We start from the raw sequence: 18,807 nt of genomic DNA on the forward strand, positions 1-18,807 counted from the left end.
TATACCTCAGCTTTGACTCTTACCCAGGCTAGTCGGTTGACTCCAGCTATGGACACATAAATAAATGGGACATGGTGCTGATTCGATATGTGCTTCCTCTTCTACAAATAATGACCCTAGTAAAAATGTACTGTACAAGCTTTGTGTAAAAAGAACATTTTGAATAACCTAAGGAGTGGTTTACAACTACACATTGCAGAACTACATAAGAACTTCATACTGAGCTTAACAAGAACTAGGAGTTGATTCCTATTCTCCCTTGCATGGCAGATAAATTCCAAGACTGTCTATGGAGAAATGGGAAACTTGATTAATCACACAGCAGAAAATTCCAAAGAATTTTTTATCCAGTAAAAAGGTCCCCTTGAATTGAGGTCACTTTTCAATAGTGTTTAAAATCTAATTGTTCTAGGACTTTAAAATTAGTAACCTTAAAATGACAATATTTATTAATTCTTGACCCTAAAAATCACCAAAAATTTTTATATTATTTTTAATAGAAAAATGACTGAGTAATAAAGTCATTATAGCACAAAAAGCCAAATTAAATCATATGTATGCAAACACAAATGTTAATTCATCCAAATATGATAATCTTATACTTTAAAAGAAACGTTCTAGGCCGGGCGTGGTGGCTCACACCTGTAATCCCAGCACTTTGCGAGGCCGAGGCAGGCAGATCACTTGAAGTCAGGAGTTTGAGACCAGCCTGGCCACTATGGTGAAATATACTAAAAATACAAAAATTAGCCAGGCCTGGTGATGCACGCCTGAGATCCCAGCTACTCGGGAGGCTGAGGCACGAGAATCACTTGAACCCAAGAGGCAGAGGTTGCAGTGAGCCATGATTGTGCCACTGCACTTCAGCCTGGGTGACAAAGCGAGACTGTCTCAGAAAAGAAAAGAAGAAAAGAAAAAGAAAAAGAAAACGAAAAGAGAGAGAGACAGAAAGAAAGGGACGGAAGGAAGGAGGGAGGGAGGGAGGGAAGGGAGGAAGGAAGGAAGGAAGGAAGGAAAGAAATGTTCTCATGTCTTGGAGAGACATCCTGAACTGAAGCAGGTGCAGGTCAGATAACACGCCCGGCCTGCTTGGCCTTCCTTGCCCGCTGACAGGTAGGTTGACTACACAGGTGAAATAAACATGCCCAAACAGGATGGTTATCGAGACTGGCTAATAAGTACAGGGGGATTACTGTGCTAGTCTCCCTATTTCTGAACATGTTTGAAATTTCCCATAATAAAAAATAAAAAACATCACAAATATGCAAAAATAAAAAATATGAAAATAGAAGAGAACGTAATCCAAAAAAAAATAAATATTTCACTGTTTACCTTTAAATGTAGCTCCAGTTTTGTGTCAGCAAGTAGACTAATATATGTTGTAAAGACTTCAGGGAATGAACCATGACTTGTATTAAAAGATACAGATGAATCAATCTAAAGGAAGGAAAAGAAAAACAGGACACATTTGTATATTACATCTTTATTTCCTTTGTTTAAATTCCAGAAATGAACTGTAAATTTAATTATGGGCTTCAATAATATTTTCACAATCGTACTGTAAAATATTGTAATACTATCTGTTAAGACAATACATGCAAGGGTACATTAAAAAGATATAGCATAAGAAATAGTAAGTCTAATAAACACTGGAAAAAATTTAAAAAGGTAAATATAAGCAATGAGCTTTTGGAGCAACCTCCATCAAATTTTAAAGACACAAGTTACAGAGTTCAGAAGAACAAACATGACTGCTTTTTAAAGGAATCTCAAAATACCTGTAAAATTTTTGCCAGTAAGGCCAGCACTGCCATTTTAGTTTCGAGAGGGGAATCTTTGGCCCACCAGGAATCACACTTCTTCCAGTGTTGCAGAATTGTAGTCGCAAGTTTCAGTCCTTGGTGTTTCTGGCTTGCTCGCTCCCTGAAGCTCTGGTCTAACATGCCATTCAAAACAGTACTCACCTAAGACAATTTCGTTGTGAGTGAAGAAAAATTCTTAATTTTGAAAATGACAGAAAACAAAATTTACCTTTATTTCAAAGCTATTCTTGGAAAATAAGCTATTTCTATAATAGATGTTTATCTACTTCAAAACTCCTCGAGTTTGATTTGAGGTGCACTTTAACCATAGTTTTTCCACAGAAAGTACAGGGTGGCCTTAGCTATGTCATCAGGCTCATCCAGCTTGTCCTGGCTTTCCTAGTCTGGGCAGTCTAGGAAACAGGAGTCAGCTCTCTTCTGTCACCACCACCATCACTGTACATGCATGCACATGCACACACGGGTGTACACACACAAGCGCATAAATATGCACATATGCACAAATGCACACTTCCTGTCCCACCACCACTGTACATGCATGCACAAGCACACACAGATGTACACACATAAGCAAACATGCACCCAAGCACATACTTCTGGTCCTACCACCATACAGGCACACACTAGCACACACAGGTGTACACACACAAGCGAACATGCACATGCGCAAATGCACACTTCCTGTTCAACTACCATCATACATGCACACCCACATTTCCTGTCTCACCACCACTCCTGCAACAGAGTGACAGGCTCATTTTGATCAGATTAACATTCACTATTCTGTCATTCTGACTATGCAAACATTTTTCACAGATGTTCCAAGTAGAAACAATGCTTTTTCCTTTTTGCACATTTTGTACTCCCTGAAGCTAATCTTGTTTGCTTTCATTGCGGTTTTCAATGCGTCTGTCATTAATTCGTCATCAAACTCTCCCAAGTTATGAAATTGCTGCAAGACCTCTAAGCCTATCAGGTCTATCTGCCACATCTCTGTGGCAACTCAGCTCCTGATCTGCAATGCTGGTGCTGGGCCATCCACGCCTCTGTGCGGGGCTGACATACTGCATCCAGCACCTTCCCGTCTTGGCTTACTGCGTGATCACTCTCCACCCAGCAGCAACGTGATGAGAGTGCACAGGGACCTCTTGGGGATCTGGCATGTCTAAAACAACTGCATTCCACTCTCACATAATGGATAATCCAGCTGGATTCAGAACTCTAGGCTGGAGACTTCTCTCATGAATTGTGGAAGAAATCTGGTTCAAGTCTTGCAGTGCCCACACTGCTGCTGAGAAGACATATGTCATTCAATTTCTAGATCTTTTCACACATAACTGCTTTTTCTCCAGTGGAAACCCGAGAATCTTTTCTTGTACTGAAACCTCAGGGTTCTGAATTCTCAAGAAATGTGTTCCACGTGGAGCTGTTCCTGTGCACCATGCTGGAAACTCCATGGCCCTCTTCCACCTGGAAACTCAAAGCCTTTGCTTCTGGGATCCTCTGGAGCTGTGTCCTCAGCAAACGCCTCTCCTGGCCCCTGCCTTCTGGAGCCAAGGCCCTGCTGCTCAACCTCGGGCATGAATGCCTAGTCTCCTCCTCATTTCTCTCGTGTTTTCCGTTTTGTCTTTTCACTCTACTCTCTGTGAGAGTTACTCAAGTTTACCTTCCAAACTCTTTCATTTTTAATTTCTGATGCCTATGCTTAATTCCCAAGAGACCTTTTTTGTTCTCTGATGTTCATTCTCCAAAGCAATTCTTATTTCACAGTTTCGTTTCTCATCTTTCAGTTTTACTTCTCCACCTTACATTCCCATCTCAGTGAACGGGCCTTGCCACAGTTGCCCATGTCCTGCTATGCCCTCTAGCGTCCCTTTCCCCAGGTGCCTGGGCCCCAGGGCTGCCGGCTCACAGGTATCACCCGCCTAGAAGTGCTGTGCAGCATGCAGGGCTCACTGGTGGGGAGGATCACTGTCACTGACCCAGCTGGCTGTGATGTCTGCATCTTTATTTTCTCTTAGGGCTTGTCAAGATATTCTGGTGCCCTGCCAAGGGCAGACGCTGAACTGTATTCGGAGGGAAAGGGCAGACAGCCTCAAAGTCTAGAATTTAGGTAGGTTTGCACTTAACTTCCCTCTTTTCCTGATGGTATCCATATATTCAGCCATGCCAGAGCCCCCTAGTCTGGAGGTCTCTATCCTCTCCAGGGAGTCACTGCCTCCTGCCTTCTCTTTAAGTGGATCAGACCTCCAGCAGCAGGGAAAGGAGGCTGCCCTGCACAGGAAAGCTGACCTTTGCCTAATCCTCTCTTAGCCTCTGCTCACCCCTGCTCTCATGCCTGCCCTGCTGGGGCTCAGCACTTCCAACTTCCGATGTTGCCACACCTGTCCTTTAGATTTACAACTCTTGTTACTCTTGGAAATCCTTTTCTCCTTTTCTCTGTGTACTTTGAGACTGTAGTGGTGTTTCTGTTAAATCTCATTCTGTTACTTTAGAGGAATTTAGGGCAGGAATAGAGGTTAAGGTGTATGCTTTTTCTATCATTTCCATCAGAGGTCATAGTTTACAAAATCAGAATGTTAAATCTGAGTGTCATCTACTACGATTTTATTTCTAATTTTAAAGAATACAAATTCCTACTGCAATCTACCACAAAAGATTCCCTTACAACAGACAAGCACTGTTTGTAATAAAAGCTCAACTTATGAAATCATGTACTCTCCCTTAAAATGGTCATACCAACAGTTAACAGTTTCTGTCCACAGAACAAATTAAATTTCAAAATCCCAGAGGTTTAGCAAACGAAAGTCAACTATATATTAAATACTGATCTCCAGAGAGTCAATGTGAGGGGGAAAGGGCGACACAGCAGGAACGTGCCAGAAATGATAACTCAACATCGAGGCCACAAGAGAGCTCTGAGAACAGCAAGGTCTACTGGGGGCGGAGACCTGCCTGCAGCTGGTATGAATGCAAAGCCAGCTCTGGGCCCTAGGATGGGTTTGTAAGCTCCAAGGCCACGTCTTGGCAAACATCAATATCCTGCATAGCTGTGCCTTATAATATTTAGGCTTAGAAATTTGCAAAGCATGAGGGAATAGAAAAAACAATCAATGTTTCAACATCCAATAACACTCATGAGCTATTTTTTATTTTTTTGAGACAGAGTCTCACTCTATCACCCAGGCTGGAGTGCAGTGGGCGTGATCTCCGCTCACTGCAACCTCCGCCTCTCAGGTTCAAGCAATTCTCCTGCCTCAGCCTCCTGAGTAGCTGGGATTACAGGCGCGTACCACCATGCCTGGCTAATTTTTTGTATTTTTATTTTGCCATGTTTGCCATGCTGGGCTCGAATTCCTGACCTCTGGTGATCCACCCACCTCCACCTCCCAAAGTGCTGGGATTATAAGCATGAGCCACCATGCCTGGCCTAACATTCATTAACTATTGATAAGGGGTATGTTTTGGGTTTTTCTGAGTTTGTTAAAAGCAGAAGCTTTTAACCTTCTAGGAAAAAGTCTTGTCATACTTTAATGAAATATTTCAGGAATATGGCAACCCTTTTATGAGGATTATATAAGAAAATATTGACCAGGCGCGGTGGCTCACGCCTATAATCCCAGCACTTCAGGAGGCCAAAGCGGGCGGATCACGAGGTCAGTTCAAGACCAGCCTGGCCAACATAGTGAAATCCTGTCTCTACTAAAAATACAAAAAATTAGCTAGACGTGGTGGCAGATGCCTGTAATCCCAGCTACTCGGAAGGCTGAGGCAAGAGAATCGCTTCAATCTGGGATGCAGACATTGCAGTCAGAAGAGATCGTGCCACTGCACTCCAGCCTGGGCAACCGTGCAAGACTCTGTCTCAAAAAAAAAAAAAAAAAGTTTATTTAAAAGAAAATTTTGTTACCATTTTGGGATTTTCCACTGATGACTGCATGAGCTCCAATACAGCAAGATCCAGATTTTTCAATAATTCCATGTTGATCATTTCTGAGAACAAGCTATAGAAATACTCCCCATGGGAGAACTGGATGACGCTGCTCTGTAAGCTGCCCAAGGACGGCGTGGACAGCACTGCTGGGTTCAGGAGAAGACTCACGAGGCGCTCACACTGGAAAAAAGAAAGGAGAGGTACCATAACCGGGGCACATCTTTGCATGGCACAGAAAGACCCTTGGCAACTGATTAACTTTGAAATTGGAAAATGACACAGGCCTAAAAAGCCTGATATGTGAAGTCTGGATTCAAGCTGAAATTGTATATATTTCAACTAGCCTCCATCTTCTAAGTTTCATTTTGGGAAAGAAATCTTCCTTGACCCATATTTCTTCCAAATGTCCAAAAATCTTGTAGTTGTTTTTTATTTTTATTTTTTGAGACAGGGTCTCGTTCTGTTGCCCAGGCTGGAGTGCAGTGGCACGACCTCGGCTCACTGCAAACCTCCACCTCCTAGGTTCAAGCGATTCTCCAGCCTCAGCCTCCCGAGTAGCTTGGATTACAAGGGCGTTCTACCACCCCTGGCTAATTTTTGTATTTTTAGTAGAGACAGCATTTCACCATGTAGTTCAGGCTGGTCTCGAACTCCTGATCTCAAGCAATTCACCCGCCTTGGCCTCTCAAAGTGCTAGGATTACAGGCAATAAGCCACCCTGCCCAGCCTTGCTGTTTTTTAAAGACAGGGTGTCACTCTGTTGCCCAGGCTAGAGTGCAGTGGCATGATCATGACTCACTACAGCCTTGACTTCCTGGGCTCAAGCGATCTTCCCACCTCAGCCTCCTGAGTAGCTGGGACTACAAGCATGTGTCACCATATCTGGCTAATTTTTTAAAATTTTTGTTGTAGAAACAGGGTCTCGCTACGTTGCCCAGGCTGGTCTCAAACTCCTGGGCTCAAGCCACCTGCCTACCCCACCATTGTTGCTTTGAGGGTAGAGTCTATTAAGGGTGAGTATTTTTAGACAATTTAAATATATAATTGTTTACATTAATTGGACAAAGGGGTGAAAAGGGGGTTTCTGCTACAGAAGAAAGGAAGTTGAGATGGAGTGAACACAGGGCTGGCTGCAGATTTCAGCTACAGCAGGGACTATTTAAAGTCAGCCCTGCATGGTTCAAAGAGCCATGAGAATATTTTTTTTGGAGACTCTGGTTCCTCTGGGATTATCCTTCAGAGGCCCTCCCAATCATCCATGTGAAGGACCACCAAGGAGAGAAGAGGCCACATGTCAACGCGGCTCAGCTTCATAGTCACAAAATGTTCTCTAGCTAATTCCTTTTGGAAACAAAGTGGGATAGACAAAACCTTAATATAAAAAGAATGTTGTTCTATTCCTTTTTTTTTTTTTTTAACTATTGAGAAAATAATCTTTCAGAAAGAAAGTTGGCTCATGCAAATCACACAATACTCATCCAGCTAAAACCTTACTACCCCAATTCCACAGTTTCTAGAGACACCTGCAAGTGACATGTGTATTTCTATTATTAGGGGGGTCCAGCATGAAGACGTGTTTTTCCTACCAGTCCTCCGAAAGCAAAGGCTAACTCCAGAAGTCCGCTGGCCAGTTGCTTACAACTGAGGTCTAGAGAAGGCAAACACTGTCTCTCATCTCCGGGGGCAATGCCTTTATAAACCAGGGAAAGAAGTTCTGTGCCAATAGAATGATGCAGATCTGTGGACTAAAAGAAAGCCAACATTGAAATGCTTAGCAAAAAGATATTTCTTAGAAGAAAACAACTTCACTCCTCTCATTAAATAAAAAGCCCACTTCAGATAGCACTGACAATTACCTTCCTATATTCAGAAAAATTTTAATTCAACTTTGCTTTTGTTGTTCTTGCTGTTTTGAGACAAAGTCTCGCTCTGTCGCCCAGGCTGAAGTGCAGTGGCACAATTGTGAGCCACGATTGTGCCACTGCAGCCTCAAGCTTTCAGGCTCAAGCAATCCTCCCACCTTAGCCTCCTGAGTAGCTGGAACTATGGGTCCGTGGCACCCACTCCTGGACAATGTTTTTGTGTGTGTTTTTTTTGTTTGTAGAGATGAATCCCTGCCATGTTGCCTGGGCTGGTCTCAAACTTCTGGCCTCAAGCAATCCTCCTATCTGAGCCTCCCAAAGTGCTGGGATTACAGGTATGAGCCACTGTATCTGGCTCAACCTTGCTTTCTATGCTAGATTCTTCATTTGTGTTATCTTGCCACAAAGGTACAACAGCAGTTCCTAAAGTTTTTCAGAAAGCTGCCCTGGAAATATCCAAATGTCCTTTATTTTACTTTCATTTTATATTTATAAATTTTTACATTTGCTTTCATATTTATATTGATATATAATAGATATACAGATAGATAATATCTACATGTCTAGAGCAAGTATTTCTATAATTCCCATTTCAGCATGCTCAATACATAAAGGACTTTTAAGAATATAAATAAATACACTAATTACCATACTAAAGCTAAAATAAATGTAAAAACAAACAGGTTATAGTTACCTGAGATGGTAATATACTATGCAGAAGCCCAGCTCTGTGAAGCTGTTTACAGGCAGACACAACAGCAGCCAGCCTGCTCCTGTCCATTTGCGCGTCAGGGCCATACAAGTTGACGGCACAAAGCTCCTCAATGCTGGCCATGCGAGAAAAACAGTAAATTAGGTGAGCTCTGATCTCATTAAATTATTAAGATACACTGAAAAAAATGTTTGCACTGTTGTGAAAGCAAACAGAGGCAACACCTAACAGGATCCATATGCACTAAGCTAGCATGGAGATCAAACACGGCGCTAACCACATCTGAAGTTTGCTTAAGTTTGGTGCAGGGAAGGCACTGGTCATATGTGATTTCTAAACAACTACTGAGGTCACTGGCAGCAAACATCCCACTAATATGAGCCTTCGCTGAGGAAGCAGGAGCAGCTGCAGGAGCACGGCAACATACTAGGGCCTGAAATTCCAGGACAACACGTCCCCGATTGTTGACCCAAGTACCCACCTCTGTGCTGTTATTTTCTCTCTCAGATGAGTCTCTAGGATATCTTTGTATGGGGACATCTTTAGCGCTTTCATCAGGTTCACACAAACATCAGGAAGATGAGCCATAACCTGGACGTCTCCGATGTTGAAACCTACGCTTGCAGGTTCACACAGCGTCTGCACCAGGACTCTCATCAAGTGTGTATTACACAAGTCCTTCTTCAGGAGCTATAACAGATGGTTTGATAAAAACACTTCGTCAGCCAGCATTTCTATTTTCACCAGAGTGTAGGGCCCATGAGGTTGGGAACTTCTGCCTGACTAAGGGAGAGGTGGACAGAGTTTCTCTGTAAAACGGGGGCAGCGTAAACACGTGAGGTTTGTGGGCTAGACGGTCTCTGCTGCAACTCCTTACATGTCTGATAAGAAAGCAGCACAGACAACAGGTGGAGAGAGGCGCACAGCCATGCTCCTATATAGCTTTATCTACGGAGCAGGCAGCAGGTGGGGCTGTGTCCATGCACAGGGTTTCCCAGCTCCTGACTCAGGACACTGCTGCATCCCAGGGCCTGGTGTGCCATAGGCGCCTGGCAGAGATTCCCTGAATGAACTGACTGGAGTTTGTTTACACAATAAGCCTCATGGATAAATCTATAAATATTTGCTAGTATGTGTCTCCTAAGGTAAACGTTTGATCATAGCATAAAATATAGCATCCAATAAAACAATCAGAAAAAACTACTTTGTATTTTTATTCACACAATGAAACTCTGAAGGACATGCAAAGTTTCATGATTTTCGATAGATCGTTCACCATGATGACTGTAGTTATTAACGATGCATTGTAATTTTGCAAATTGCTAAGAAAATAGATTTAAAAGTTTTCATCACAAAAAATGTTACATATGTGAGGTAACAGATACGTTAATTAGCTTGATTTAGCCATTCCACAAGGCAAACCATATCAAAACATCATGCTGTATAACATAAATACGGTTTTTGTCAACTAAAATAACTTGACAAATTTATTTTGACAGATAACTCTTCTGAGAATGTAGTTTTAGAAAAGCCAAAACCTGGCCTTCTCTTCCTGGTTCCTCCCGAAGTCAGGAAAAGCTGGGTTGAGAGGACGAATAATAATAATAATAATAACCATAATAATTTTTTTAAGCCAAAATCCCTTCTAATAGAAACCTTTGAAGCCGTTTTCTAGTAACAAAAACTGACCTGAAATTAACAGAGCAGCCTACCTTCCATCCTTCTGGGGAGGTGTTCAGCAGAGTCGTGGTGAACTCCATAATCCGGACCACAATGGTGCATTTGCTGTAGTTGTACCTTTCTCCCTCTTGGGGGCTTGGTCTGTCACCTGCTGCCCCAGTGCCAAAGCACTTTTCTGCTGCTATAATGTCATGCATGGCAATGCTTTCTAAAAAGAAAGCGACTGCTTTCAAAAGTGAAGACTGGGCTTCAGTACCTAGAAGCAATTATAATAAAATATTAATATATGCTTCCTTTCAACTCCACTAAGATTAATATAAAATTGCTTCTCTAAGTATAGGTATGACATACGTTCAGTAAAAATTCAAAATTTTTCAAAAGAAACAAACAGCTTAATAATAGCTGAATAAAGTGGCAGTTATTGCTTCTCATATCAAAAGGACACACTGATGGAAGGTCAGGTCTTTATTCTCAAACATTACATGTGAGAAGGTAAATTAATATGATCATTTTAAAAGGCGATTTGGCAATTCATACCAAGTTTTTAAAAATATGCATGCCAATTTCTATCAAATGTTTAAAAACTCATTATGCTTTGATCCAGCACTGAAATTTTAACCTAATGAAATGACTGCAGAATTGCAGAGATGTAGTTGTAAGAATGTTCTTTTTAGCACTGTTATTAATAATGAATGCTATTAATAATGAAAAAATAAAAAATCCTGTCCTTCAAAGGACAGAAACAAATTATGGAGCAGTCTTCAAGCAGGTGTGGACGGGCACCAGTCATCTTAATCAACTTTCAGATCCATCCTCAAAAGGGCTTTGTCATAAAACTCATTTGTCTGAAAACACCCTGGAGCTGGTTCTCCTTTCCCTTCTCAGCCTGTTCATCAGGACTCTCCTGCTTAAGGAAAGACAGACCCACCCTCACCTCTCTCCAGTCTAACTATAGTTTATTACTCCAAGGTGCACAGCCCTTCAGAGAACCAAGGGACAATTTAAAATACTTGTATACTGTTGAAAGAGTAAAGGCAATGATTAAGAAAGCCTTTTTGTAAGTCTCGGCCGGGCACGGTGGCTCAAGCCTGTAATCCCAGCACTTTGGGAGGCCGAGACGGGTGGATCACGAGGTCAGGAGATCGAGACCATCCTGGCTAACACGGTGAAACCCCGTCTCTACTAAAATACAAAAAAAATTAGCCGGGCAAGGTGGCGGGCGCCTGTACTCCCAGCTACTTGGGAGGCTGAGGCAGGAGAATGGCGTGAACCCGGGAGGCGGGGCTTGCAGTGAGCTGAGATCCGGCCACTGCACTCCAGCCTGGGCAACAGAGCCAGACTCCGTCTCAAAAAAAAAAAGAAAGCCTTTTTGTAAGTCTCACAGTTTCTAATTCTTTGTTTCCAACATAATTTAAGGAAAGTCAAACTGTCAACTGATCTCATTAAAAATAATTTTGATAACATGCATTTTGATGTATTCCAAGAACCAAGAACTGAGATAACTTACATTAAGAATTACTCTCAGGCCGGGCGCGGTGGCTCAAGCCTGTAATCCCAGCACTTTGGGAGGCCGAGACGGGCGGATCACGAGGTCAGGAGATCGAGACCATCCTGGCTGACACGGTGAAACCCCGTCTCTACTAAAAAATACAAAAAACTAGCCGGGCGAGGTGGCGGGCGCCTGTAGTCCCAGCTACTCGGGAGGCTGAGGCAGGAGAATGGCGTAAACCCGGGAGGTGGAGCTTGCAGTGAGCCGAGATCGCGCCACTGCACTCCAGCCTGGGTGACAGAACCAGACTCCGTCTCAAAAAAAAAAAAAAAAAAAAGAATTACTCTCAGCCCGGCGCCGTGGCTCCCGCCTGTAATCCCAGCACTTTGGGAGGCCAAGGTGGGCAGATCACAAGGTCAGGAGATCGAGACCATCCTGACTAACACAGTGAAACCCCGTCTCTACTAAAAATACAAAAAATTAGCTGGGCACAGTGGTGGGCACCTGTAGTCCCAGCTACTCGGGAGGCTGAGGCAGGAGAATGGCATGATCCCGGGATGTGGAGCTTGCAGTGAGCCGAGATCGTGCCATTGCACTCCAGTCTGGGCGATAGAGACTCCGTTTCCAAAAAAAAAAAAAAAAAAGAATTATTCTCAAAAACCAGATATCCTTGAATCCAACAGAATATTGGATTGTAAGACACACTGCAACCATGGATCTGTTAAATATGGGAAAATGTACATTTTAGAATAAATCAAATATGGCACTTATTTACGTGAACAAGTTTGTTTTGTTTTATTTTCTGAGACAGAGTCACTGGAGTGCACTGGTGTGATCTCGGCTCACTGCAACCTCCGCCTCCAGGGTTCAAACGTTTCTTGTGCCTCAGCCTCCCGAGTAGCTGGGATTAACAGGGACCTGCCACCACGCCTGGCTAATTTTTGTATTTTTAGTAGATATGGGGTTTCTCCATGTTGGCCAGACTGGTTTCAAACTCCTGACTTCAGGTGATGTGTCTGCCTCGGCCTCCCAAAGTGCTGGGATTACAGGTGTGAGTCACCACGTCCAGCCATGAACAAGTTTTTTTAATACTAAAATCTATACATACAAAAATAGAATTCCAACCACATAATTTTACAGTTTATATGTAACAATTATCAAAATTTTTATATTTGTTGTGGCAGTAAAAAATGTAATGTGCACTAATAATAAACGTAATCATAACACAGAAGAAAAAAATTTTTTGAGACAGGGTCTCACTCTATTGCCCAGGCCAGAGTACAGTGGCACAATCACGGTTCACTATAGCCTCAACCTTCCAGGCTCAAGCGATCCTCCCACTTCAGACTCCCTAGCAGCTGGGATCACAGCTGTGCATCACCACGCCTGACTAACTTTTGTATTTTTTGTAGAGATAGTGTCTCGCCATGTTGCCCAGGCTGGTCTCAAACTCCTGGGCTCAAGTAATCCTCCTGCCTTGGCTTCCCAAAGTCCTGGGATTACAGGAGAGAGCCACTGCACCCAGCCAAGGAATCTTTAAACATATACATCTTTTCATTAAAAAGACACAGATAGGGATATAGTAAAATCTTAAGCCAAAAAACTTAATACTTTAGGATAAAATCATTTCAAGGGTATGAAATGATAATATGAATTCAGGGACTCTGCAAAATTTCCAATAAAGCAGCTATAATTTAAAGCCAATGATGCTGTATATAAAACTGCTACAGTATTTATTGTTCATGGAATACATTTTTTTAAAGTAATACAGTTTTGTGTATTTAAAATGTCAACATTTACAACACACCAGAAAGTATAACTTTTTCAATTATATAAAACTATGAGAAAAACTGTATTTGTCAACTTTGAAGTGTGAAGGAAGGAACCCTCGTGGTAAGGTGACATGAAAGCACGGGCAAGGTGGCCGCACAGCACCTATTGTCATGTCGCTGGGATTCTGACCTGGCAGAGCCTCTGCCAAGGGTGACCCTGGCAGCATGACATACACCAGCAAGAGGCAAGGGTGACCTACCCAAGACCTGGAGCGCTCCCACAATTCTCTCGCCAATGAAAGTGTTGTAGCACTCCAGCGCAGCCAGGAGCAGGTCCAGCCAGCACAGCGTGGTCTGCAGGCTGAATGGCCCCCGCAGGTGCAAGAGGGTGGGCTGGGCCAGGATGCCTGAGGGCTGGCCACAACCGCCCCCTTCAAAGGTGTTGATGATAAAAGAGACACCTTCTTCCTTGAGAACATCTTTCAGCCACAAATTAGGGGATCTGTTGCCTTTAAAAAGAAACAAAATTAAAATACACACACATACCTACATTTCTTTAATCTTCGCACCTAAAATTTCAAAATGATATGGGACAGTATTTTTTCATTTTACTATGCATTCAATTTGTTTCACTGTAATAACTTCCAAGAATGTATTTCCAACACAGCCATTCTCTTCAGGTTCCTTAAACATTATAAAAACAGTTGGACACCATTTGGAGTAGCTGCATACTAATACTCTTTCCCCTGACTTTTTATTTAAAAATCATTATTCCTTTAAGTCACAAAACAGTATTTGCAAATGAGAACAATAATATCTACCTCTTGGACAGTTACAAAGATTAGCAGAATTAAAGGAGTTAATATTTGAACATGTGCTTAGAATAACATCTACCACACATAAGTGCAGCGTTTGTTAAATAAGAGAATCCAATAAGCTGTTTTTTCCAAGAAATTTTCTTTTAAATATTAAACTTCCTCTAAATTGAAAAGACAAATACATAAAACTGCATTTTGTATGCTCTGAAATCAGTAGCACCGAAAATGTCAAATCATTCTGACTCCAATGAAGAATTCAAAACATTATCTCTGATGTATTAAAAAGAGAACATTCGGCTGGGGGTGGTGGCTCAGATCTGTAATCCCAGCACTTTGGGAGGCTGAGATGGGCGGATCACTTGAGGTCAAGAGTTCGTGACCAGCCTGGCCAACATGGTGAAACCCCACCTCCACTAAAAATACAAAAATCAGCCAGGCATGGCGGTGCGCGCTTGTGGTCCCAGCTACTCAGGAGGCTGAGGCAGGAGAACTGCTTAAATGAGGGGAGGTTGCAGTGAGCCAGTATCACGCCACTGCACTCCATCCTCAGCTACAGAGTGAGACTCGGTCTCAAAAAAAAAAAAAAAAGAGAGAGAGAACATTTTGTATATTAAGAGGAGGAATATTCTGTAATGTTCTGTTATTTTCACTAAGAGGAGACAAAGAAATCTGTAATAATGAGAAAAAATAAATAGTAAGGTATTTAAATTTTACCTCAAGAGCGACAGAAGGAAAATGATAGAAAGGACACAGAAAGGCAGATCGAGAGAGAGCAGCCAAGGGAACATCACAACTAGAGAGAGAAGCTGAAGACGCAGACAAGCACGCTTGGGGTTGGGGAGCCTGCCCAGCCCTACTTCTTCCTTGGTCTCCACTGAAGACCTGCTATTTTTGGGCCTGGGCCACACTGGGTCTCAGTATTCAGAAGCCACCAGGAGCTGTCTCTCTTGGACACACGTCAGAGGGACAACCCTGCACCTGTCGTCAAGTCCTACTGATCTGGGTGTTCATGTACCCAGGACTGCTGCTACACAGTGAGCTAAAGAGACACCTGACACAGACACTTAAAAACAACTAAAGGAAGCTAGGTGCAATGGCTCACACCTGTAATCCCAGCACTTTGGGAAACCAAGGCAGGAAGACTGCTTGGGGTCAGGACTCAAGACTAGCCTGGGCAACATATTAATACCAAGACCCTACCTCTATAAAACAAACTTTAAAATTAGCCAGGCCTGGTAGCCACGCCTGTGTTTCCAGCTACTCATGAGGCTGAGGCAGGAGGATCACTTAAGCTCAGTTTATGGCTGCAGTGAACTATAATCATGTCACTGCAACCTAGCCTGGGCAAAAGAGTGAGACCCTGTCTCTTAAAAACAAACAGGTGCTGCACACCTGCAGTACCAGCTACTAAGGAAGTTGAGACAGGAGGACCACATGAGCCTAGAAGTTTGTGTCTAGCCTGGACAACATAGTGAGACTCTGTCTCTAAAACTGAAAAGGAAAAAAATAAAAGAAAACAAAAATACCCACTGGGGGATAAAATACCAAAGGAGAAAGGTGGTTACACCCTGGAAGGCCACAGAAGAGATAAATCAAGGAAGGCTCCTTAATGTTACACAAATTACCTGTTGGAAGAAGGGCAAGGCTCACCTACTACCTAGAAGCCTTTGTCCAACAAAATCAATTCTGAGAGGTGGAACTCTATTTAGTCCAGAATACATGAGGTCCATATCACAGGCAACTTAGAAAAGAATAGCACTAGAAATGCCTGTGGTCAATACAGCTGAGGACACAAGAAATCCCATGCACTACCAGAGTCACAGACTCAATGTGAGATAGTGGTCTGCCCATAAGCAGCTCTACCAACATGCTATCAGGGTCTCGGTTTCTACTAAATATAGGAAAAGTGCCTCCCACTGCCCTCCAGCCCTTCCCCAGCCACTGGTCTACTCTTCAATGAGAAATTTCACAAGGCTGCTGTGAGAATGACTTAACATAAAAAAAAAAAAAAAACAAAACTGTTAGCTAAACACATTAAGCAAATTGAAAATGCTAGGCCAGGCATAGTGGCTCATGCCTGCAATCCCAGCACTTTGGGAGGCAGAGGCTGGCAGATTACAAGGTCAGGAGTTTGAGACCAGACTGGCCAACAGAGTGAAACCCTGTCTCTACTAAAAATACAAAAATTAGCCTGGCATGGTAGCACACGCCTGTAATCCCAGCTACTCAGGAGGCTGAGGCAGGAGAATTGCTTGAACCCAGGACGCAGAGGCTGCAGTGAGCCAAGATGGTGCCATTGCATTCTAGCCTGGGCGACAGAGCAAGACTCTGTCTCGGGGGGAGAAAAATGTTTTTTAAATGCTAATGTTTTTTAAACAATTATCTAAATTAAAACACAGATACACATTTCTATTATGTATGTAAAATGATATAGTACAGTAAATTTACACTTTATTTATATAGCGTATATAAAATAATTGAACTCAATTATAGTATGTATTTAAACATACTCTATAGTATATAATATGTAGTATATAACATTCTAATATATCCTATAGTATAACAAAAATTAGAGTCCTTCTAAGTTTTAGAAGCCCGGAAATTATTAAAGTAACTTTTTTCCTCTTGTTCCATGAAGAAAAAGCCCAGAGAGAACTCCACTCCAACTTTTGCCAAGGAATCAGCGCACCCATCTCACCGAGGCGCTCTCCACGCATGGCACGGGGCTGTGACAGCCCACAATGGGGGAAGGCAGGACCTGATCTGTCCTGAGCACAGCTTCCCCACTCCCAAGCTATCAAACCTGGGTATGGACTTAATGGACAAAACTGAACAACACATTTATTCCTGAGAAATTATTTCAGTCTGTAAGCAGTTTAATGGTTTAGCAATTACTAAAAAGCACAGGTTCACTGCTTTCCTTTAACATCATAATGATTTGAGATTATTCAGACTTAGGATGCTGGCAATTTCTTATTAATCACATGCTGAAATAGAACTGCATTAACTCATCAACTGTTAACATTCTGAATCTTAACTGAATATCATGTTAACTGCAATGATCACCCAATTACTCAATTCTTCTTTGCTTCTTTTAAATGGGATAATAAAGCAAACTGTAGTAAAATTAAAGACATACAGATTACCATACCTGGCAATAAAGGAACGAATTTATAAAAGAGTTCAATGGATTTGTGTCGACATTCTGTCTGGGGCCTCCCACAATGAGCTAAAAGCCACTTGACCAGATCCAGTAAACACAATGACGTGGAAGGTGGAAATCCTCTGCAGAGAGACAGCATACTGTCATTAGTCCCTCTCCAACATGCAACGTTCAGCTACCAAGGCTCTAGAAATCATAAACTCATCTTTATCACACAGATACATGTAGAAACCTCACTAAAAGGCATTCAACTTATTTTTAATTTATTATAATTAGAGTGCAATCAAAATAACATAGGTGAAAGGGGTCCTAAATGCTGCTCATGTTCATTTTTTCATGTGGGGAAAAATTAAAAAGTTCTCCTTAAAAGAACAGCACTAAGTATTTTCACGTTTCCTTTGCAACGTACCTTGTAAAGCAGTGCTTCTCAAAGTGTGGTCCCTGGACAGCTGTTCCAACATTACCTGTGCACTTGTTACAAATGCAAATTATCTGGCCCTACCCCAGGTGTACACAGAAATTAAGGGTGGGGCCAGCCAAGCAATCTGTGTTTTAACTAGATCTCCAGGCAATTCTAATGCATGCTCAACTTAGAACCAATGAATTAAACCGATACCGTAAGTTAATAGTAGAATCTGGAAGAATCAACTTTAAAACAACAGAGAAAATATTAATCCAGTTCACACACAGAATTGTGCTTCTCCAGAGTGGTAGTCACTATCATGGACAACAGACGTCCCCAGACACCCTGCAGAGATCTGGAGGGGCTCATGGAGGGCACTCACCCTATTGAAGAAAGCAACACCACTGGGATGGAATAAGGGCAAAAACTGGAAACCACTGGCCACCACACCCCAGCCTTGGCTCTAAGCAGTTTCATTTTCTAATTTTATAATTCCATGTCTGTCAACATATTACTATTTGAACATTCAGTTCATACACTTCAAAATTTACTGAATGGTTCATGCATATTCTAGTCAAATCATCCACATCAAAACATATTCAAAATTAGTGCATATTAAATAAAACGTCCATTACAAAACTAATTTTCAATTTGTATCTACTATCTCAACCCAGATCAAATACCTTACACCTTATCCCTTAAATCAAGTATTTTCAAACACAAAGCTTTTTAACGTTTTTTGAAAACGAACTCTTCATACTTCCACACATTCTTTGTTTAGGAAGTAATTCCTTATACTTCCACAGATCCATCCCAGGTTGTCCTTTATTAGCTGAGAATTAGTTTTATGTTGTGGGAAAAGACGGAAAAGGAAGCAAGATCACCTACCGTGGCAAACGTCGTTTCTTTGCTTTGTTTAAAGAAACATGCTTCTTTTCAATGATGCGGCATAGGTGATCAATGGCATCACAACACTGTTGAATTGTACCTGTTCTCAAGTACAAAGACATATTTCCAAAGAAGGCATACATAGTTGATTATTATTAAATTTGTATTATAAATTTGTTGGCCTAAATTTTTAACTGAAAAGGTAATTTTACTATAGATTTAATGCTTTCATCCCTAAGAACAATAAATTTAGATAAATGGTT

General features: G+C 42.0%; 1 protein-coding gene across 4 annotated transcripts in view; it reads right to left on the bottom strand.

Annotated features, from left to right (window-relative positions):
• Nucleotides 1-18,807, bottom strand: part of PRKDC (protein kinase, DNA-activated, catalytic subunit) — a 191,833-nt gene that overhangs the window by 111,996 nt on the left and 61,030 nt on the right. For all 4 annotated transcript variants that reach the window (XM_025395192.1, XM_025395191.1, XM_025395189.1 and 1 more), the window contains exons 29-38: nucleotides 18,545-18,644; nucleotides 17,242-17,375; nucleotides 13,533-13,781; nucleotides 10,044-10,267; nucleotides 8,813-9,021; nucleotides 8,314-8,446; nucleotides 7,344-7,502; nucleotides 5,734-5,937; nucleotides 1,779-1,964; nucleotides 1,333-1,437 (exon numbers count right to left, since the gene is read on the bottom strand). In XM_025395192.1, coding sequence (XP_025250977.1) covers nucleotides 1,333-1,437; nucleotides 1,779-1,964; nucleotides 5,734-5,937; nucleotides 7,344-7,502; nucleotides 8,314-8,446; nucleotides 8,813-9,021; nucleotides 10,044-10,267; nucleotides 13,533-13,781; nucleotides 17,242-17,375; nucleotides 18,545-18,644 — 1,703 coding nt within the window. The remainder of the gene's footprint in view (nucleotides 1-1,332; nucleotides 1,438-1,778; nucleotides 1,965-5,733; nucleotides 5,938-7,343; nucleotides 7,503-8,313; nucleotides 8,447-8,812; nucleotides 9,022-10,043; nucleotides 10,268-13,532; nucleotides 13,782-17,241; nucleotides 17,376-18,544; nucleotides 18,645-18,807) is intronic.

The sequence above is a fragment of the Theropithecus gelada genome, chromosome 8 (assembly GCF_003255815.1).
Source record: "Theropithecus gelada isolate Dixy chromosome 8, Tgel_1.0, whole genome shotgun sequence".
NCBI classification, from domain to species: Eukaryota; Metazoa; Chordata; class Mammalia; order Primates; family Cercopithecidae; genus Theropithecus; species Theropithecus gelada.